We start from the raw sequence: 18,776 nt of genomic DNA on the forward strand, positions 1-18,776 counted from the left end.
GGCATGTCCTGGTGGTCTTTGGCTGAAGGGCATTGACAGTGCATGAAATCAGGTAGTCTACATTTCAGCTTCTGCCACTTACTTACTGTATGACCTTAAGCAAATCACAAGTTCTCTGATACTCAGTTTGCTTATTTGTAAATTGTAACATAGTACCAGTATCTACTTCTTTTGGCTATTCTAAGACCTAAAAGTAAAATTTGTTTAAAAAACAAAAAAAAAAAGGGTGCCTGGGTGGCCAAAGCATCTGCCTTTGGCTTGTGTCATGATCTCCTGGTCTTGGGATTAAGCCCTGCATCAGGCTCAGCAGGGAGTCTGCTTCTCTCTTTCTTTCTCTTACTCTGCCCCTCCCCACTGCTCACGCTCTCTCTCTCAAATAAATGAATAAAGTCTTTAAAAATAAAAAATAACAACAAAACAAAACAAAAGTGATAGGTTGGGTCTCAATTGGTGCCTAGACTAAGTAGCTCAGGAACCTAGTGGCCTAGTGAATCTGGGTGCCTGTGTTTTGCTGCTGAGTGAGCAGTGAGTACTGCTCTATTGGCTCTAGAGTTGGCCTTAGAGTGAGGCTTGTATCTTGCAGTATGCCCTACTCCCCCAGTTAGGGAACCCTTCATTTGAGAGCAATTTCTCCAACCCTATCTTGGACATATTTGTCCTCTAATTGTAGTGTACTGGGTAGTGGGAAGAAGACTAGACTCAGAGTGAGAAAAGCTGGGTTTCAATCCTAACTCTTCCAGTGCTAGCTGTGGGCTTCAGAAGTCTCAGTGTACTCATGGGTAAAATGGGTATAACAACCCTACTTCTTGTGTTGTACAATTAGCAGAGATTGTGTTTGTGTAAGAGGAGTGGGGTGATAAAATTATTCTTTGATCAGTTGACACCAAGGTTTATGTTAAGAAGAGGACACTCCTTTTTAAGGAAAATGCTCCAATATGCCAATTGCAAGGAAGAAGGAGAAACTCTGATGGAAAGGACTGGAAGATAACATGTATGTAGCTAAACTGACCCTCATAAGAAAAAAACATGAATTTGTGATGGGACAAAGAAGAAAAAAAAAAAAGAATAGGAGAAGGGAGAAAGATGCAAGAACGAATCCATGGCAGAAGAATGGTTTGCACAGAGAAGTCCCAAGTAGTAATGTAGCCAAGGATTTTTAAATGCAGGAATGTTTAGTAATCAATTTTTAATTGTTTGTATTGCTGTAACATATGCCCCTTCATCTACTCAAACTTTGATAAATTCTGTTACTTGCACAAATGCTTCACGTGAGAGGTTTTCAAAGAAATCCAGGAAGAAAAGCAGCATTCCCAATTTGGTATAATGAAAAGCAGAAAGAATAAAGTGGCCATGGAAGATGAACTGGGGATGAATCAGAAGCTCATTAGGAGCCTAAAATCAGAACCACATTGGCCATAGGATTCTGAGCTCCCTCAGAATTCTTAGAAACCTTTCATCTGACTGTGAAAGGATAGGCTGACCCTCTGCTGGTACCTGGCTTACTTAACGCTGGGCAGGCACAGGTAGGTACTCCACACTAGTTGTGTCTGAATCTTCATTTAGTTAATGTCTTTCATATGCTTTCCAGACATGATTGTAGGCTCCTTCAGGCTAGGAGTGTGTCTAGAAAGGCTCCCATTTTTTTGTATTACCCTCAAAGCCTGGCAAAGTACAGGATACAGGATAAGAAGGAAGAGAGAAGATAAATAGGGAGAAGGTCAGGCTGTAAGTATTGACAACTGCCACTTATTGTGCTATGCCCTAGACTGGGGTGGGACATGAACTTAGTTTGGCTTGCTACAAAACCCAAACTCCTGATCGTTACATTATGCAGCCTGCCTCAGGCCTCATCCCATCTTGCCTTGCCTCAATCTTACCTAAACAGATGACACCAGTTCATCTGTTGACACCAAGGTTTCCTTTGGGACCAGGGTGTCTATTGCCTAGGAAGAGGCAGGCAAGGATGGAGTGCATTAACCTCTCCTTGCTTTAGGGGCTGGAGGTGGGCACAGCTCCATAGTCTGCCCACAGTCTCAGATCCGGGGCTCAGTGTCCCTCGTGTCCTCCTGAATGTTATAAAGTCCCACAGAAATGGAGTTCTCAGGGGAGGAATAGCTGGAGGGTAGGGGTGCCTGCCCCATCCTACTAGATGGCAAGAGGAGCCCATACTGGTGGGAGAGTAGCTGCCCAGCCCTCCTGGGCTTGGCCAGGATTAGGGAAAAAGAGGGGGAAAGCAAGTCTCAGGATCCTAACAGACTAGGGCAGGGCTATCTCCCTGTGTGGGTCATTTGTTTTAATTTCTGACACCATGATTTGTAGCATCATGTGTTTACCTGGAGTGCCCCACTCACAGCTTGAAAGCTGAGGCTCCCTTTCTTCTCCATCTTGGCTGCTGGCACAGTTTCCCAAGGAAGGCACCCCAGCCCCAGAGGGTAGACAATCTGCTCCATAGGAGGTGTCATCTATAGCCCAGAGTGACTTTTACCTGAACAAGCAGTCACAGCTGAAGGGCTTGGCCTGATTTCTCTGAAAGGGACAGCACACTTAAAAATACTGTGTGTATATAAAATAATAGTTATTTGTTTTTGGAGGGGGTAGAATCATATCTATAAAAAGGCAGTCCTGAGCAGCAGTGTTGAAAGAGGCCTGAGAAATTGCCTGAGAGGGAGGCAGATGTAGCCCTTATTGTTTGTGGGACCAACAGAGGGGCAAGGAGGGACTCTGTTTCCCTGGAAGGCAGAGGAAGCAGATCGAAGACCTTATTTGCTTTCAAGGGCTTATGTCTTCTCCTCCCATGGGTACCAGGGCAAGAACAACCCCTCTTCTCCATCTAGCTGTGATTGGAAGAGGGCCCTGGGAGTCCTTTCCTGTCAATGGGGGCAGCCGCCATTGTTTAGGAACAGGTCAGTGTTTCAGGGACATGAACAAAGAAGGGTATGGGCAGTGTGGGTGGTGTAGAGGGAGTGGGGGCTGGCCAACCTGACACAGCAAGGGCTTCACTTTCAAGATATACCTGCCACCGTGGAGCAGACTCAAGGGGCCTGCACACTGCTGTCCCTCCATCTACCTGAAAGATTTTTCCAATGAGATTTCTCAGAAAAAGTAATAAGTGCATATAATTACAAATTCCCACCATACTAAATACATAGAGTGAAAAAGTCTCCCTCTCACTCCATGCCCTCATCCCTTTCTCCAGAAGTTACCACTCTTACCAGGCAGGCTATGTGCATCTTCCCAGAAAGATCAGAGATTTCCCTTGAAAATGTTCTATTTTTTCTTTTGGATTAGCTTGAGTCTTAACTTTAGTGACTCCTCTTTTCTGACCTCAAGTTCAACCATGCAAAAGTAGAGAAAATGGTATAATGAGCCTCCATGTACCCACTAACCAGCTTCAATAATTTTCAACATTTGGCCAATGTTATTTTTATCTAACCTTGTAATTGTCTGGAGGAGGAAAAATCGCAGGCATCATGACATTTTCATCTATACATATTTTTCAGCATCTCTAACTGATAAAGACCCTTTAAAAAAACATAATCATCATGCTATTATCATACCTAACAAATACAACAAAGTCCTTAGTATCATCTAATCCTCACTGGCTGATTCTATTTTTTATTTTTATTTTTTAATTTATTTATGATAGTCACACACAGAGAGAGAGAGAGGCAGAGACACAGGCGGAGGGAGAAGCAGGCTCCATGCACCGGGAGCCTGACGTGGGATTCGATCCCGGGTCTCCAGGATCGCGCCCTGGGCCAAAGGCAGGCGCCAAACCGCTGCGCCACCCAGGGATCCCTCACTGGCTGATTCTGAATCCCACTGATCTACAAACTGCCTGCAACTTACCCTGCCTGGATTTCTAATATGGACATCTGGCTTAGTCTGAGAAGTAACAGAAGGTTGGAGACTTGGGCCATAGCAGCCTAAGGTCTTTCCATCCTCCCCCTGGCTGTTCTTGCTGTTTGAACACCCTTTTGGAGCAGAACAATCTTCTGGGCAACTTCCAGGAATGAGAGTCTGGAGAGAGGCATTCTCTAGAGATGCCTCTGTCTTCTACTTGCAGGATGGCATTTGGAAAGCTTTCTCTGTACTGCATCAGTAAAAGGGAACAAATACCATTGGTTCTTAGCAATTAGGTGAGTGTTTGACAGCCAAGGATAGTAGTAGTATATTTGCTGCACTCAGAGATCATATCAAACATGCAGTCTCTTTGCAGGGACCACTGTGCCAAAGCTGGCTAAGTTTTTGTGTTGGTGGAGGTGGGTTATATGGATAATTGATTTCTCCATTTGCTAGTAGCTATTTGGGACCCCACCCCCAGGCACTCCTGAGTTTATTCATCTGATTATTTTGGCTTCCAGGCTACCTTTCACTCCATCCCCAAGCCATCAACATCTCCACAATCCGCAACAAATACATCCCCTGCTCTGATTCATTCTTGCACTAATCCCTGAATCTTCAGGAGGGGAAGAACTCTCTCCTTTTCCCCCTCACTCCATGCCAGCTCAAAGTATGTGACATTTCTGGCCCTCAGCCCACAGTTCTTTTGGCCAAAAAGGCATGGCCAAGCCAATTGGCATGAAGTTGGGTGTGGAAAGTTCTAGTCACAAGTACATAGGACATAATATATTGCCTGCTAACCAGCCAGACTTCTGTGCCAGGGCTAGAAAGGCTGTAAGAAGCAGCCACTTGCCTTCCTAAATTTTGTCTGGAAGGACATTATCTTGGGAGAGGAGAAGCAGAGCCTCAGCTCCAGAAGCCTAAATGATAGCACGTAACCCCAGATTTTCACTGGAATTCTGCCTTCTCTGTTCCTCTTTACAGTCTTCTCTGTGGACATGGTGGGAGATATGGACTGCCACATTGGGCACTTGAGCCCTTGCTTAGATTCCTGGGAGAAATTCACTGGCCTTTGCTTTCATTGGAATGCTTTTCAGTGTTCAATCTATTCAATGTACTAAATAAAACCCACTTGCCCAGTGGCCTTTAAGAATCTGGTACGATGGGATCACTCCACAGAGAGTGGAAGTAATATCAAAGTATTTTGGAATTATTTGCAAGAAAGATGCACAACCAAAGCAAGTTATGATTGAGGGGGCTCAGATCCTCTGAGATACCATCAGAATTTCATGAAACAAACTGTTTACTAGTTTCATACAATCCTGCATTGTTCCCCGCAAGCACCCAGTGCAGACAGCAGGCTGCTACCAAAAAGGCTGGCAGTGCCCTCTTGAGGAATCCCTGGGCACTGCCAGGGACCCAGCTGGACTTGAGAACTTTTGCCAGGAACCAATAGAAGCAGAACTGAAGAAATAGGTGGGAGTAGGTAGGTAAAAAAACAAAAACAAAACAAAACAAAACAAAAACCTCGGGAACTTGGAAAGAAACCCTATAAAGTCTGTGGGGGAAGGCTCAAGAGACAGGTGCTAAAGCACAGTGTCAAGACATACAGAGTGACTACAACGTACTAGATCCTAGGGAGCTGGAACCTTAGGGCACTGGGTACTGTGAGCATGACCAGGCTGAGCCCCTTTCCCATCCTTGGACCTAAAAACAAGGTGGAAACAGGACGACATAGTCCATCAAAGAGTGTGGAGAGAGAAAAAGAGGGACAGAGAGACAGGCAGTCAAACAGCAGAGATGGAGAGATTAAGACTTGGGGAAAGGACAGAATGCTAAAGTAAAGTGCTAGAGATGAAGGAAAAGAGAAGAAAAATGTGGTTGAAAAACTGATGTTTGTGAGTTTACTGGGAACAAATCTTTTCTTCCAAGTAGCCTAACATTCCCCAGAGCTGCTGAAATTTCAAGGGCAGATTTGTAAGGAGGCTCAGCCTGAGCAATTTCCCCTGCATGCAGAGATATCTTTTCTATCTGAGCCATGAAAAACCATCTCTCTCATTGCCTAAATCAGAATCCCAAAGTTTGGACTCAGTTCCTTCTGCCATCTGAGGAGCTGAGGGCACACATTTGGTGACTTCTTGCTTTTGGTCCTCCCTCTCTTCCAGGGCTATTCTGATAATGATCATCCAGGAGTTAATTGTTGGCAAAATCCTACAACCCAGCTTCCTCAACAGGTAGAGTCTATGACTGGAGAGCAGGTATAGCGAGGTCAGGAGTCCTGGGAGCTTCTACCATCAGTCATGTGGTCTTATTCTAGTCTGATCTGCAAAACTGCCACTATATACTTCTGCAAAAGAGGCATTTCCAAGGACCCTTTCTCTTTGGGGTGGGATTCAGGACCTGGGTGAAGCCACAGGGGCATCTATAGAAGACTCAACCACTTCCTAATAGCAATGCCCAAGCCAGAAACATGTCCAAGGTTACAGCCCAAAGAGAAAACTGTAAGATTCAATCTTGCCTCTCTCCCCGCCCCAGGATGATTGTAGGCTCTGTTTAGTATCTCCTTCTTCTCCTCTCTATCCCCAAGGCAAAGCTATAGGGAAATTTTGATGGTGATGAGGAAGGGGTCATATCTTCTTCCCCAGAGTCTTCCAACAAGTACTCCTTAAATTATATGCCAACCAGTTTCCTTATAGGCTACCTGTGGGAGAATATGGCCCTCAGGATCGAGAGAATGGTGTTCCTCTGAGGCACCTGAAGGGAAGGGAACACAAACAAGGAGCCTACATAGATACTGGTTAAGATTCACCTCTTCTAGAAAACCTTCCCTGGCTAATCCCACCTAATATTAGGCACTCAAATATCTTCACAGTCTTTAGAAACATGTATTATTGTCAGGGCAGATTTCATATATTGTTCCCCTGTTTTTGCTTCTTTGGCCATTTTTTCTTAGTGTTTTTTTTTCTCTGAGGCAAGCACTTTAATTCTTTTCCCCTTCTCTCCACCTTCATTGGCAGCTGCTGCCTCACCCCAACTTGCTCTCTGCCTCTCACCAGCCTGGCCTTAGCTCTTTTATGACACTACAGTCTCAGGATGGGATATTGACTACCTGATTCCCAGATTGTGTTAGTGATTTGTCTCAAAGTCAATTAACCTCCTTGGAAATCACCCACATCCCTAAATGACCTCTTTACCTTATTCTGTGAACATGCATAGGTCTTGTCTTCTCTCTGGGTCTCTGTTATTCTATCTATACAATTTTTACAATTGTAGCCTCCCCCAGCGTGGTCAAAATCTGTTTATGGAATCAACAGCTTGTGTTTTGTCCTCATTCAGTTGAAACCAAGAAGGATTTGGAAGGAATTATTTTAAAAGACAATTTTTTTCTTCTCTGTTGTGATTCTATTGCTGGGTAGGGTGAGGGATGCTTCTTTGCCAATAAGTAGGGGGAGGAGAAAGGTGGACAGGGCCAAGAGAAGCTAAGAGTGAGGGGTGGGGTTGGGGCAGAGTTGGAAGGACTCTGGGAATAACAGCTAGGTTTCTGACCCTGACCCTCTGGCCAGGGCTACAACTTCCATGGCTTCTGACACTTGTGCTGTCATATCCCATACCAAATAGACCCAAGCATCAGTTGGAGGCTTCCAGGACCTCTTTTTTATTTTTACCCCAAACCACATTTCCAGATGTCTCTGCAGCAAAGTGAAATTCCACACAGACAAGGCTTAGAGAAAAGGAGAAAAACAGAAAATGAAACAATTTTCAGTTAAAAGCAGAAAAAGAAGATGGAGCCCTTAGAGAAGGGAGTATCCCTAAGGAGGTGGGGACAAGGGGAGGAGAAGGGGAGGAGGAGAGGAGGAGGAAAGTAGGCCTGTCTCTTTAAGGGGGTTGGCTGTCAATCAGAAAGCCCTTTTCATTGCAGGAGAAGAGGACAAAGATACTCAGAGAGAAAAAGTAGAGGACCGAAGAAGGAGACTGGAGAGACCAGGATCCTTCCAGCTGAACAAAGTCAGCCGCAAAGCAGACTAGCCAGCTGGCTACAATTGGAGTCAGAGTTCCAAAGACATGGGTGAGTTTCAAAGACTTTAGCATGGAAGATTCAAGCAGCCACAGAAATTTGCAAGAGAATTTCCAACTCTAGGGCTTGGGGTTTCCAATGGTTTCAATGAGTTGTGTTTTTGGCACTTGTTTTGTTTAATTCTTTAGCACTCAATTAGGTTAACCCTTTCTCTGCTGTACTGAGAATGTAGCTTTATTGCCAAAGAACTCCAGCAGCATGTGGAGAGTACCATAGGTCCTTGGAGAGAGTGCTCAGAGGGTTGGATGTGGTCATGTGTCCTCCTACCCCCTCACTTCTCTCTACCTTCTCTTTTCCCCTGTTCTCAGGCCCTGGTAATGGCTGGGTCAGCTGACAACCCTGGTTCTTCTGGAGACAAATGAGTGTTGGCTAGCCCTCAGATGTATAAAATAACTGCTTGCTTGATAAAAAGTTTGGACCCTGTTTAGCATCAGAAAGAAATTGGGGAATTGGGCAAGATGGAACTCAGGCTTGGCTATGGGTGAGAAGGCCAATCTCAGGTCCAGGAAATGAAAATAAAGGCCTCAGTGGCTTTACCATGGGGAGTCAATATGGGTAGCATATGTGTACATGCATGCAAACGCACACATACATATATGGGTGACCATATCTAGCAAAAATCACAGACTTAGCCTTTCAAAGGACATGATTCAGACTCTAAATTCCTCCTATGACAAGGAAGCTGCTAGGACATTAGCACTCTTACTGACTTGGTTGAGTACTGAAGGCTTCTCCAGGTTCTATGAACAAAGACAGAAGCTATAAGGTCTGGTCTTTGGTAGCGTCTACTTAGAGTAAGATATAACAGAGCACAAGGATCTTTGTCTACACAGGATGCCATGGAGACATGTAGACAACACTCACATTTGGCAAAAGAAGAATAGCAGCTTGAATGCATCCTAAATGAAGTGAGAATTAATTGTCCTGTGTATTCACCATCATATGTAGTACCCAGAAGACTCCAGCAACATCCATGGAAAAAGGTTTTTGATTATATTAAGCTGGTGTCAGCCTTTAGGTTGTTTCATCCTGAGGGAGATCTTTGAAGCATGTGTTTTGCATGGAAAATTAAGAGAGGAGGGCACTGGATTAGAATCAACACAACCAGGTTCAAATCCCAGATCTGCCACTTATGAACTTCATGACCTTGGGTAGGTCACAGTGAATTATCACTTTATCATATGGAAAATGGGGATAAAAATAATTGCTTTGTCTACTTTCAGGGTTGTAAAAATCAAGTAATAATGATGTGGATGTAAAAATGGGAAAACTCTATAACAATTTTAGATAATGATAATACCAATTATTATACAATAACACATGTATAAGCTGACTCTTACTCTTTCCAAAGTGGTTTGGGCTTTCTTTGTGTATATTTTGTGCACTTGGGTAAAAATCATTTGACCGAGTGTGGCCAGGTGAGAGGTGAATGTTAGAGGAACTAAGTTCCTACGCTTGGTGACATCAGGAACCCTATGTAATGTCAGGGCAGCTGATTAAGTAGATTGTGAATTTAAAAAAATGGAGAGGGAGTAGAGAACGATGCTGAATATTACTTCCTCAGGGGATGAAAGCTGTGAGGAAAAGGCAGGAACAAATGAGGTGACCACAGGGACAGTTCCCTGTTATGGAGGCTGGATGATTGCTTCCAGGGGAATCTCCAAGGGAGATTGCCACAGATAAGGGCACAGCTGAGATTGTATATTGGATCCCAGATTTTAGAGGTGGAAAATCTTTGGGCCAGGTGCACATGAGATTGTAGTCATTGAGTTTTCAATTATTTGGTAACAAAGTATCTTAAGTACTTTGTAAATAATAGAACATATCTAACAAGGAGTGCACTCCAAACATGGAGCACATGGCTGTTTAACGATTGTAGTAGACAAATTATATCATGGAATCTGGGATTGGAAGGAACTTTAGAAGCTGCCTCAGCCAACTCTCAAGGCAAAATTCTTTTCTATAGCAGCCAATTAAATGTTCCTATGGCCTCTCCTTAATTACCCCCAGAAACAGAGAGCTCACTACCTCAACCACATAGAATCCTGTAGGATGGGAAGCAGAGAGGAACACTGAATTCAGTATTGTCTATATAAAAGGTTTATGGGGGAAATGATAATTCATTAAACCTTGTTTTGATTTGGGAAAGGGATGTTCCAAATGAGCGTTTGGGATAATAATGGAACTGAAAAAGAATTAAAGAGCAGTATCTGATTATTCTCGGCTCAGTAACACAATGCCATTACTGAACAGCAAAACATTGGATCCTGCAAGCCTGTTGTCTGAGAACAGTGGCTGTTACCCTGGTAACCAGATTGTGATGCTTCCCTCTAAAGGTGGCTATTTGCTGAGCAGTGTAGTTTTGTCTGGTACGGACTAAGTGAGGGTAGCCCAGAAAAGAAAGAAGTGTGGATACAAAGCAGGGGTCCAGTTTTACAAAATTTTGGCAGACTAACTGAATCCCACCAGGATGGCAAGAATGCCACAAGAATGCCAAGAGCAGAAAATGCCACAAGAATACCAGATCCAAAACAGCATACTCATTCTTCCTAGAGACAATGACTAAAATGATTTTGACAGCCTTCGCCACCCCATTCCCCACCTTGGCCCTGCAGAGCCAGAGAAACTCTTAGAGAGCCAGGCAGACTGAAATGCCTGCTCTGCTTAGAGGAACTTTTGCCCTGGCTCTGGGCTATGAAACCTGGAAGTTTACTCAAGAGCTTGATTACTAGAACTACTATGTCAAAACTATATGAGTAGTAATAAGGTCTAAGAACCCCTGAGAGATGGGTGGGAAGGGACATATAGTGTTTAAATCCATCAAAGCACTGGCACCCAGCCAGTGGCATCTTTTTCCCTCGTTGCCTTTTTGTGTGTTATCTTGAAGCCCTGAAAATCATCCCCAGGGTGTAGTTTTTGGTCTTTAAAGAAAGCAACTGTAGAAATGCCTTCCTTGCCTACAGAACTTCAGATCTAGAGAAGATCAAGTCAGGGCAGTGGCACGATCAGATAAGGTCACGTCAGCATGGAAGGGAAACAGAGTAGGTTTTCCTTTCTTTCCCATTGTTAGGGCTTCCCGAGTGCCAAACTTACCTCAAACACTCTGCAAGTACTGATTAATTAATTCTTCCTTGGTTATTTGAAAATGGTCCTAAGAGTGATCTCTCAGCTCTGTACTTGCCTCTGAGCTCTCTGCTAGGCAGAGCTCTGGAAAAGAATCAGTGACATCCCAAGGAAGAGAACAAGGTTTCCCAGATCCGCTTCACACTGCAAACAAGGAGAGAGAAGGAAATGGTAAGAGAGTGACCTAAGGAAGAAGGTATAGAAAATGTTGTCTCTTAGCTTATTGTCAGGTGCTTCTTTTTTACCTCTGCATAATTGGGCAAGATGAAGACAATATGTCCGGGGTAGAGTTTAATAATCAAGGTTCTATTCAAACCTCTCAATGTTTTTGGGTATATATTGGCATCTGTGTGTGTGTGTGTGTGTGTGTGTGTGTGTGTGTGTGTGTTTGGGGTGAAGTGGGGAGTATAGGAAACAAGTTGGCCCAAATTCTGTTGTTATAGTAATAATAATATCAGTACAACGAATAGGCTGAGATTCCTTTTCATTTAAATTTATCCATAGGACTTGACTATCCATCAGGCTTGGATTCCCATGTCCTAGTGGCTGCAGGGCCACTTGAATGTGGTATAAGTGCTGATTTCACATAGAGAGGACAATATTACAGGCAGGGCTTTGTCTGACCAGAATAAGGCCAGAAGCAAAAGTCTTTGTATCTGGTACCTCCTGATGATTGTTGTTTTACTCCTAGAACCCACCCACTGATCCCCATCTATCCCCAGTACCAGTCACGGTTGCTTTAGCATCTTGGCCCTGTCAACTGGTATAGGCCCCAATCAAGGAGGCCTCTGTTCATGGAGTGAGGTTAAGGGGTGGATTCTGGGAGGAGGGTAAGACTGTAGTGCAGATTAGAGACTTAGGGAGATGGGGCCAGTTTTTCACTCAATGAGCCTGCCTGTTGTTTAGCTCTATTGTATAGGGTTCTTCTATCTCATCCTTTGTCAGCTGGATTCAAGGGACAGGCTGGGAATTGTGCAAGGCACAATTAGTCTCTTTCTACCATCTCTTTTGATGAAAGCCCTTCCTCTCCTCCCTTTGATAAGTTCCCAGATTCACACTGAATTTCCATCATGGAACTGGTCCTTAAGGCATTCCCAGGGCATGGGAAAGGAGGGAGGGCTTGGGAGCTCTTGGCTCCTGCTTAAAGAGACAGCATCAGGATCAACATAGTGCCTTGGATGGACAGGGATCTGGATAAGACTAACAATGGTCCTGTTGATCTTTGTCAGATTTCTGTGAAGAGCATTGGTCAGAAGGGCTTGAAGTTCTATCACAAATTGATTAGACTCATTTTGGAAGTGTGCAGATGAATCTAGCCAACACTGAGTATTTCCCCTTTGCTTACTTTTGCCCACAGGACTTGGTCATATATATATATATTTTGGTCATATACATTTTAACATAAGTTATAGGTAGCTTTGGTTGGTCTTTGATTCATAGACATAAGTTTGTTCTCCCCAAGAAGACTGAAAGGTCATTGAAGAACGGAATTTGGCATTATAATTCCCTTTTGTTTCTCATAGTGCCCGGCTTACTACAAATATGCTTAATAATTGTACTGAGTCAGGGGCACCTGGGTGGGTCAGTGGTTGAGCATCTGCCTTTGGCTCAGATTGTGATCCCAGGGTCTTGGGATTGAGTCCCACATTGGGTTCCCCACAAGGAGCCTGCTTCTCCCTTGGCCTATGTCTCTGCCTCTCTCTCTGTGTCACTCATGAATAAATAAATAAAATCTCAAAAAAAATAATTGCACTGAATCCACATCAAAATAAATGAAAGGAAAACACTGGAAAGGGTTATTATTTTTCTCTATGACCTCTCATCCAAGTCAGGCAGTTTAATTCAATTGAATTGCATTGGGTAATATTATTACTATGTAGTTCTTTTATGCCAACTCTACCATGTGACTGTTGTATTTAGCCTGGAAATGTGAGCATGTCTCTTGAAAGAGCCAAAGAAGTCCACTATTCTTCACAGCCTTCCTGAATCAAACCAACACCCTTTCAACCATGAAGGGTGCGGAAATGGGGAGTTTGTATCTTTAAGCTATGGTTCACACATTCTCAAGGACATTTCTTGGGCTGTGAAAAATCAAAGTGAGCCCTATGGACTTTTCTCAGAATGTTTTAATTGTTAACTACTTTGATGAAGACACTTTTTTATAAATTTATTTTTTATTGGTGTTCAATTTGCCAACATATAGAATAACACCAAGACACTTTTTTTTTCATGTTCTGAGGTTTTCCCAGTTGGAATCCAAAAGTTGATTTTTTGCTTAGTCAGACTGACAGATTCTTCACTTCTGCTGAATTTAAATACCCCCCAGAACCAACATTTCATTTATGAAGAGATATACATGTAATATGTATACTGATATTGAACTATGTAGAGCTCCAGAATGATTTATCCGGGGCCATTTATTTTCAACTCCATGTTAAAGACTCATTAAAACCTATGTCTTTCTTGTCCCTTGCTTTGAGTGGCAGTGCAGCAGAAAGGGGTGCTAAATTATTTGAGGTCTAAGAAAATAGAGTAAAAATGCATGTAAAAAGAAAACATATCAGTTGATAATCCAGAGTTGCTTCCAAGGCTTAGCCCTTTATCACCCAGTAAGGACACTACATATGACACTCTCTAGTTATTTGGATGATGATCAAGGGATCAGATACACTAAAGAGGATTTTTCCTTATCTTTACAACCCTGGAGAGGACATCAGCTAAAACTTATAGTGGAATTCCCTGTTTGGCTAGCAAGAGTTCAAGTTCCTTCATCCCTGATCACACCTGAGCCATTTAGCTCTTCCCAGGGTGAAAAAACTGGGGTAAGTGGCACAGGACGGTCACTTGCTAGGATGGATGGCTGTCCTTACTCTGGGCTAAATAAACAGTTCTGCCATTGTTCCCTGGGTCTGACCCCCTCCCCACCCCCAGGCCTGCAGGCCCCTGCAGAATACCAATGAGGCTCCTGGGATCTCAGGGAAAAACAAGGCTTCTTTGTGCAGCGGAGCTATGGAGGTCTCTGACCAAGCCCTGACCCTGTGCTGGGGAGAGAGGGAACAGAGGGGTCACTGACCTTCTCCTCCCCCCACCCTCAGGCTTCAGAAACCTTCTTTACTAGAAGACTTTAAGAGTTTGGGGGTAGGGAAAAGTTGGATAGACAGAGTAGGAAAATGGCAGCACTGTTTATTTCCAAGCTCCTTTTAACTTACAGGATGCATCTCATATCTTAACCTGTGAGAAAGAGGAAGATCAATTTCTGGAATGTTTCCTGAGAACAATAATCAATTTTAACTGCTGTGTTTTTCCTTCTAGTATATACATGTGTGCATGTACACATTTGCATGCTTGCATGTATGCACATGCATACACACATACACACACACTATGCACTGTGGACCAGCTCTGATGAAGCACCCTTACTAAGCACTAGTGCAAAGTTCATACTAAGTAAACTCTGCCTCCACTACAGCAGCATAGCTACAAACGGATTACTTTCCATAGAGGGCAAATTATCTGACAGCAGTTCTTCAGTTCTTGGAAAAGGATGAAAATTCACTTCTGCTGCAAATATTAGCTATTTACTCTGCTTGCCTTGGGCTTCTGAACCCCATGTCTGGTGTCACATACCAGAATCCTTGAGGAAGAGGCTCTTTGAGGACCAAAGAAGGGCTTGTCATTTTAGGGGATGATGGGTAATAGAATTCAGTCATTCTGTGACTCTGAAAACAGTGATGAATGCTTCTACCTCAACTTTTCCTTCGTAGAGATACTCTGGCCCTTCAAGATCTGTTCACATTGCATCAGCCACACAAATCAACAGATGTTTAAGCACACAGGGCTAAAAAGAAACTGTACTGATATTAAGAGGGTCAGGCAAAGGACTCCCCTAGTCTTTGCTACTGTGGCATGGACAAGTGAGCTTTGGATAAAAATTCAAACCTAGAAATTAGTACAGTTTGCTTTCTTTTTATAAAGAGTTCTAACATGCTTTTCCAAAAGCAACTTCTCAACAGCCAAACTGTGGAAGGAGCCTCGGTGTCCATCAAAGATGAATGGATAAAGAAGATATGGTTTATGTATACAATGGAATATTACTCAGCCATTAGAAACGACAAATACCCACCATTTGGTTCGATGTGGATGGAACTGGAGGGTATTATGCTGAGTGAAATAAGTCAATCGGAGAAGGACAAACATTATATGGTTTCATTCATTTGGGGAATATAAAAAATAGTGAAAGGGAATAAAGGGGAAAGGAGAAAAAAATCAGTGGGAAATATCAGAAAGGGAGACAGAACATGAGAGACTCCTAACTCTGGGAAATGAACTAGGGGTGGTGGAAGGGGAGGTGAGCGGGGGGTGGGGGTGACTGGGTGACGGGCACTGAGGTGGGCACTTGACTGGATGAGCACTGGGTTATTCTATATGTTGACAAATTGAACACCAATAAAAAATAAATTTATAAAAAAAAACAAAAGCAACTTCTCAGCACATCAGCTGTATATGTGCATATAATTAATATATACATATTATATATAAAATATTTCACATATATGATACATGAATTGAATAAAATCAGTTAGCACACACACACACATTTACACACACAATATATATGCATATATATTTGGGATCTGGCCAAGTGGCCCGAGGAAGCCACCCTTTCCTCATCTAGTCAGCCATCTACTTGACATTTGTTAAGTTTTGCTCCATGTGGCACTTACAGCATGAAGCTGGCACTTACAGCATTACAGCTGTTCTTAGAATCTATGACTTCTTGTGTGCCTTTCCTGTTTCTCAGCAGCACTGGCATGGGGCCTGGGGTAACAGGTCTTGATATCTCAGAGACCCTTAGCACTTTGAGACACCTGTGTTCCCAGGCTCTTGTGTGTTTTTTTTTTTTCATGCCAGAAAGATGTTTTATGCTTTGCTGACTTTGTATAGAGTCTTTCTGTATCTGTTTTGACAGAACTCCAGTAAAAACCCATGGGTGCAGACATTAGCCAAGCTGCAATATAGGGGCACAAATCAGTCATACAAAGTGTTAAAAAATCATTAAGCTTGCATTTTTATTACTGTGAATAATAGTCACTGTCCAATTACCATCTCCTGCTGTCTACCAGTTTCCTCCTTCACTTTGGACTGCTCTCCATATAATATTCTGCATGAAAAAGAAGCAAATATACACAATGTTCAGGAATACCCAGGAGCATGCAATTTTCAGTTTCCCCCACCTGGAGTGCTCTCCAAGGCTCAAATCCTGTCTGACAATACCAGTATCTCTATCCTGCATCCATCCCTTTGTGGAATTTTTATTGCATTTAACCTCTGTAACCACTTATTTGTCTGCCTGAAATCATTAGTTAAAAATATTAGGTCTACCTAGTTCATTTTTCTCAGTAAACAAAAGATTCACATAAGGCAGTCTATGTCTTTTAGGTTTTCATATCTCTCATCATACCTAGCACAATGCTGGGCATATAGTAAACACTCCATAAGAGCTGATAAATGACTAAAACAAACAAATCAGAATGATAAGAAAGGAGAGGATGATTGCATCATCTCCCTAGCTTGCTACTTTGATGACTGATTTAAAAAAATACATTCTGGGAATTAAAAGTAAGGACTTATTTTTAAGAATGGAACAAAGTAATGGTTTTTGGGTCAATCTCACATTCCAGAAGCCTAAAGTTGGAGACTCTCCTGCTTTGGGACTCAGGGGTGACTACTCCATCTGTGCACATGAGCACAGGGCTTGATTGGTTCCACAGAGAGGTATGAGTGGCATGAGCTACTTGTGGAACATCCCTGACTTTTTCTCTTCTTCTTCCCCAGGCTTGTTAGAGTGCTGTGCAAGATGTCTCGTAGGGGCCCCCTTTGCTTCCCTGGTGGCCACTGGATTATGTTTCTTTGGGGTGGCACTGTTCTGTGGCTGTGGACATGAAGCATTAACTGGCACAGAAAAGCTAATTGAGACCTATTTCTCCAAAAACTACCAGGACTATGAGTATCTCATCAATGTGTAAGTACCTGTTATCCTACCCCTATCCTATCCTCTCTTCTTTTCTCTCTCCCTGAAGACATATAGAACTCATTAGTACCTTAGTGATTATCAGGGGATTAAATGTGGAGCCAGACAGGATTCTTGAGTCTCCCCTCTGTTTTTAGATTTCACTTATGCCCCATCTGAGGTCCTGAATGAGGGGAAAGTGCCAAAATCAGAAAGGGGAGATCTATCTGCCTGCCAGCCCACTTCTCACTGCCTGCCTCCCACTGCACTTACTTAGTACCACATGTTCTAACTTCTGCCCATAGGGTAACATTGACTGAGTTGGAGCCTCTGCAGTGGTAGGTACAAAGAATTCAAGGAAGGTACAATGACTAGACAGATTGGGGCTGCTGCTCTTGGTTTGACATACCATTTGAGTCTGCTCAGGCTCCATACTGAGACTTTTGTGTTCCTAGCACATTAGGCCCCTATTCCTTCATCCCTCTTCCTCCTGGTCTAGCTTCTTTCTTCTTCTCTGAGGGAACATCTCTGAGGGGTCAGGCCAAGGAGAATAGGACCTCAGTTCTTTAAGTCACAGGGTAAGCAAGGAGTGGAGGAACCTAGCGATTCCTCTAAAGAATCCCTAGCCTCATTTGGGTGCTCACTCAAGTGTCCACCTTACTTATGCAGGAAGGGAACTGTCCTCAATTAGTATGATTTCCTGATATCTTTTGTTTATCTGTTAATGCAGGATCCATGCCTTCCAGTATGTCATCTATGGAACTGCCTCTTTCTTCTTCCTTTATGGGGCCCTCCTGCTGGCTGAGGGCTTCTACACCACGGGTGCTGTCAGGCAGATCTTTGGCGACTACAAGACCACCATCTGCGGCAAGGGCCTGAGCGCAACGGTAACAGGGGGCCAGAAGGGGAGGGGTTCCAGAGGCCAACATCAAGCTCATTCTTTGGAGCGGGTGTGTCATTGTTTGGGAAAATGGCTAGGACATCCCGACAAGGTGATCATCCTCAGGATTTTGTGGCAATAACAAGGGGTGGGGGACAATTGGGCGTGAGTCTGTGGCCTCATCCCCACCCAAGGCTGGGTCCTCTCTAGGGGCCTGGCTTTTGAGTGAGGAAGTGATGGCTACAGCCGAACGAGAAGGTCAGGAAGAACGTGGTGCCCAGCTGGCTTAGCCTCACCTTTCAAAAGTTCCCTAGAAAATTTCATCTCAAAAAATTAAAAGCATAAGTTTTGTGAACACTTCATAAAATCAGACTATTTCTAAGCCATCTGTTGGTATTCCTCTACTCTCCTCTTAGCAAGGACCACAACAAAATTAGATTTGACCACCTAAGAGCCTAAATGCTACTCATGGGATTGAAATGCAGGCACCTGATCTGAGAGGGAAGGTAGATCATGGAGATTAAGTAATTCCACTCCAAGGTGGAATTCACAATATTCTGGGATTCTGCACTGTTGGAGGTCCCAGAGGAAACTAGCATGGATCTACATATTTAATGCTTCTTCTTTGTCTGAGGGTTATCCATGCTTCTGGTGAGGCACACATTGCTTTTCAGTCTCTAGAGTTAAGATCTTTTGGGGATTGAATATCTGTGGGTTATGGTGATATTTTTTGTGGCCAGCAGTTGGCTTAGAGTGGTTTTGGGATCTGAAATTTAAACCTCCTATTGGCTTTGCTCAGTGACTGTCCCCTATGCCAAGGAACATTTTCTAAGCTCAGCTTAAGG

At 43.4% G+C, this 18,776-nt stretch overlaps 2 protein-coding genes across 7 annotated transcripts in view; one reads left to right on the top strand and one right to left on the bottom strand.

Moving 5' to 3' along the window:
- Positions 1–11,582, bottom strand: part of LOC112911542 (glycine receptor subunit alpha-4) — a 75,615-nt gene extending 64,033 nt beyond the window's left edge. For 2 of the 4 annotated variants that reach the window (XR_011998168.1, XR_011998167.1), the window contains exons 1-2: positions 11,287–11,411; positions 11,012–11,185 (exon numbers count right to left, since the gene is read on the bottom strand). The gene's annotated coding sequence lies outside the window, so the exon portion shown is untranslated. Of the gene's footprint in view, positions 1–11,011; positions 11,186–11,286 lie in introns of those variants that run through there. The other 2 variants (XM_072743555.1, XM_072743554.1) reach the window with 2 other exon arrangements.
- PLP1 (proteolipid protein 1) overlaps positions 1–18,776 on the top strand; it is a 38,124-nt gene that overhangs the window by 14,166 nt on the left and 5,182 nt on the right. Inside the window, exons 1-4 of one of the 3 annotated variants that reach the window (XM_025988151.2) lie at positions 7,278–7,660; positions 7,763–7,909; positions 16,877–17,063; positions 17,782–18,043. In XM_025988151.2, the coding sequence (XP_025843936.1) occupies positions 7,906–7,909; positions 16,877–17,063; positions 17,782–18,043 (453 nt within the window). In that variant the 5' untranslated portion in view covers positions 7,278–7,660; positions 7,763–7,905. Of the gene's footprint in view, positions 1–7,277; positions 7,661–7,762; positions 7,910–16,876; positions 17,064–17,781; positions 18,044–18,776 lie in introns of those variants that run through there. The other 2 variants (XM_025988152.2, XM_072743557.1) reach the window with 2 other exon arrangements.

This window comes from Vulpes vulpes, chromosome X (assembly GCF_048418805.1).
Source record: "Vulpes vulpes isolate BD-2025 chromosome X, VulVul3, whole genome shotgun sequence".
Classification (NCBI taxonomy): domain Eukaryota; kingdom Metazoa; phylum Chordata; class Mammalia; order Carnivora; family Canidae; genus Vulpes; species Vulpes vulpes.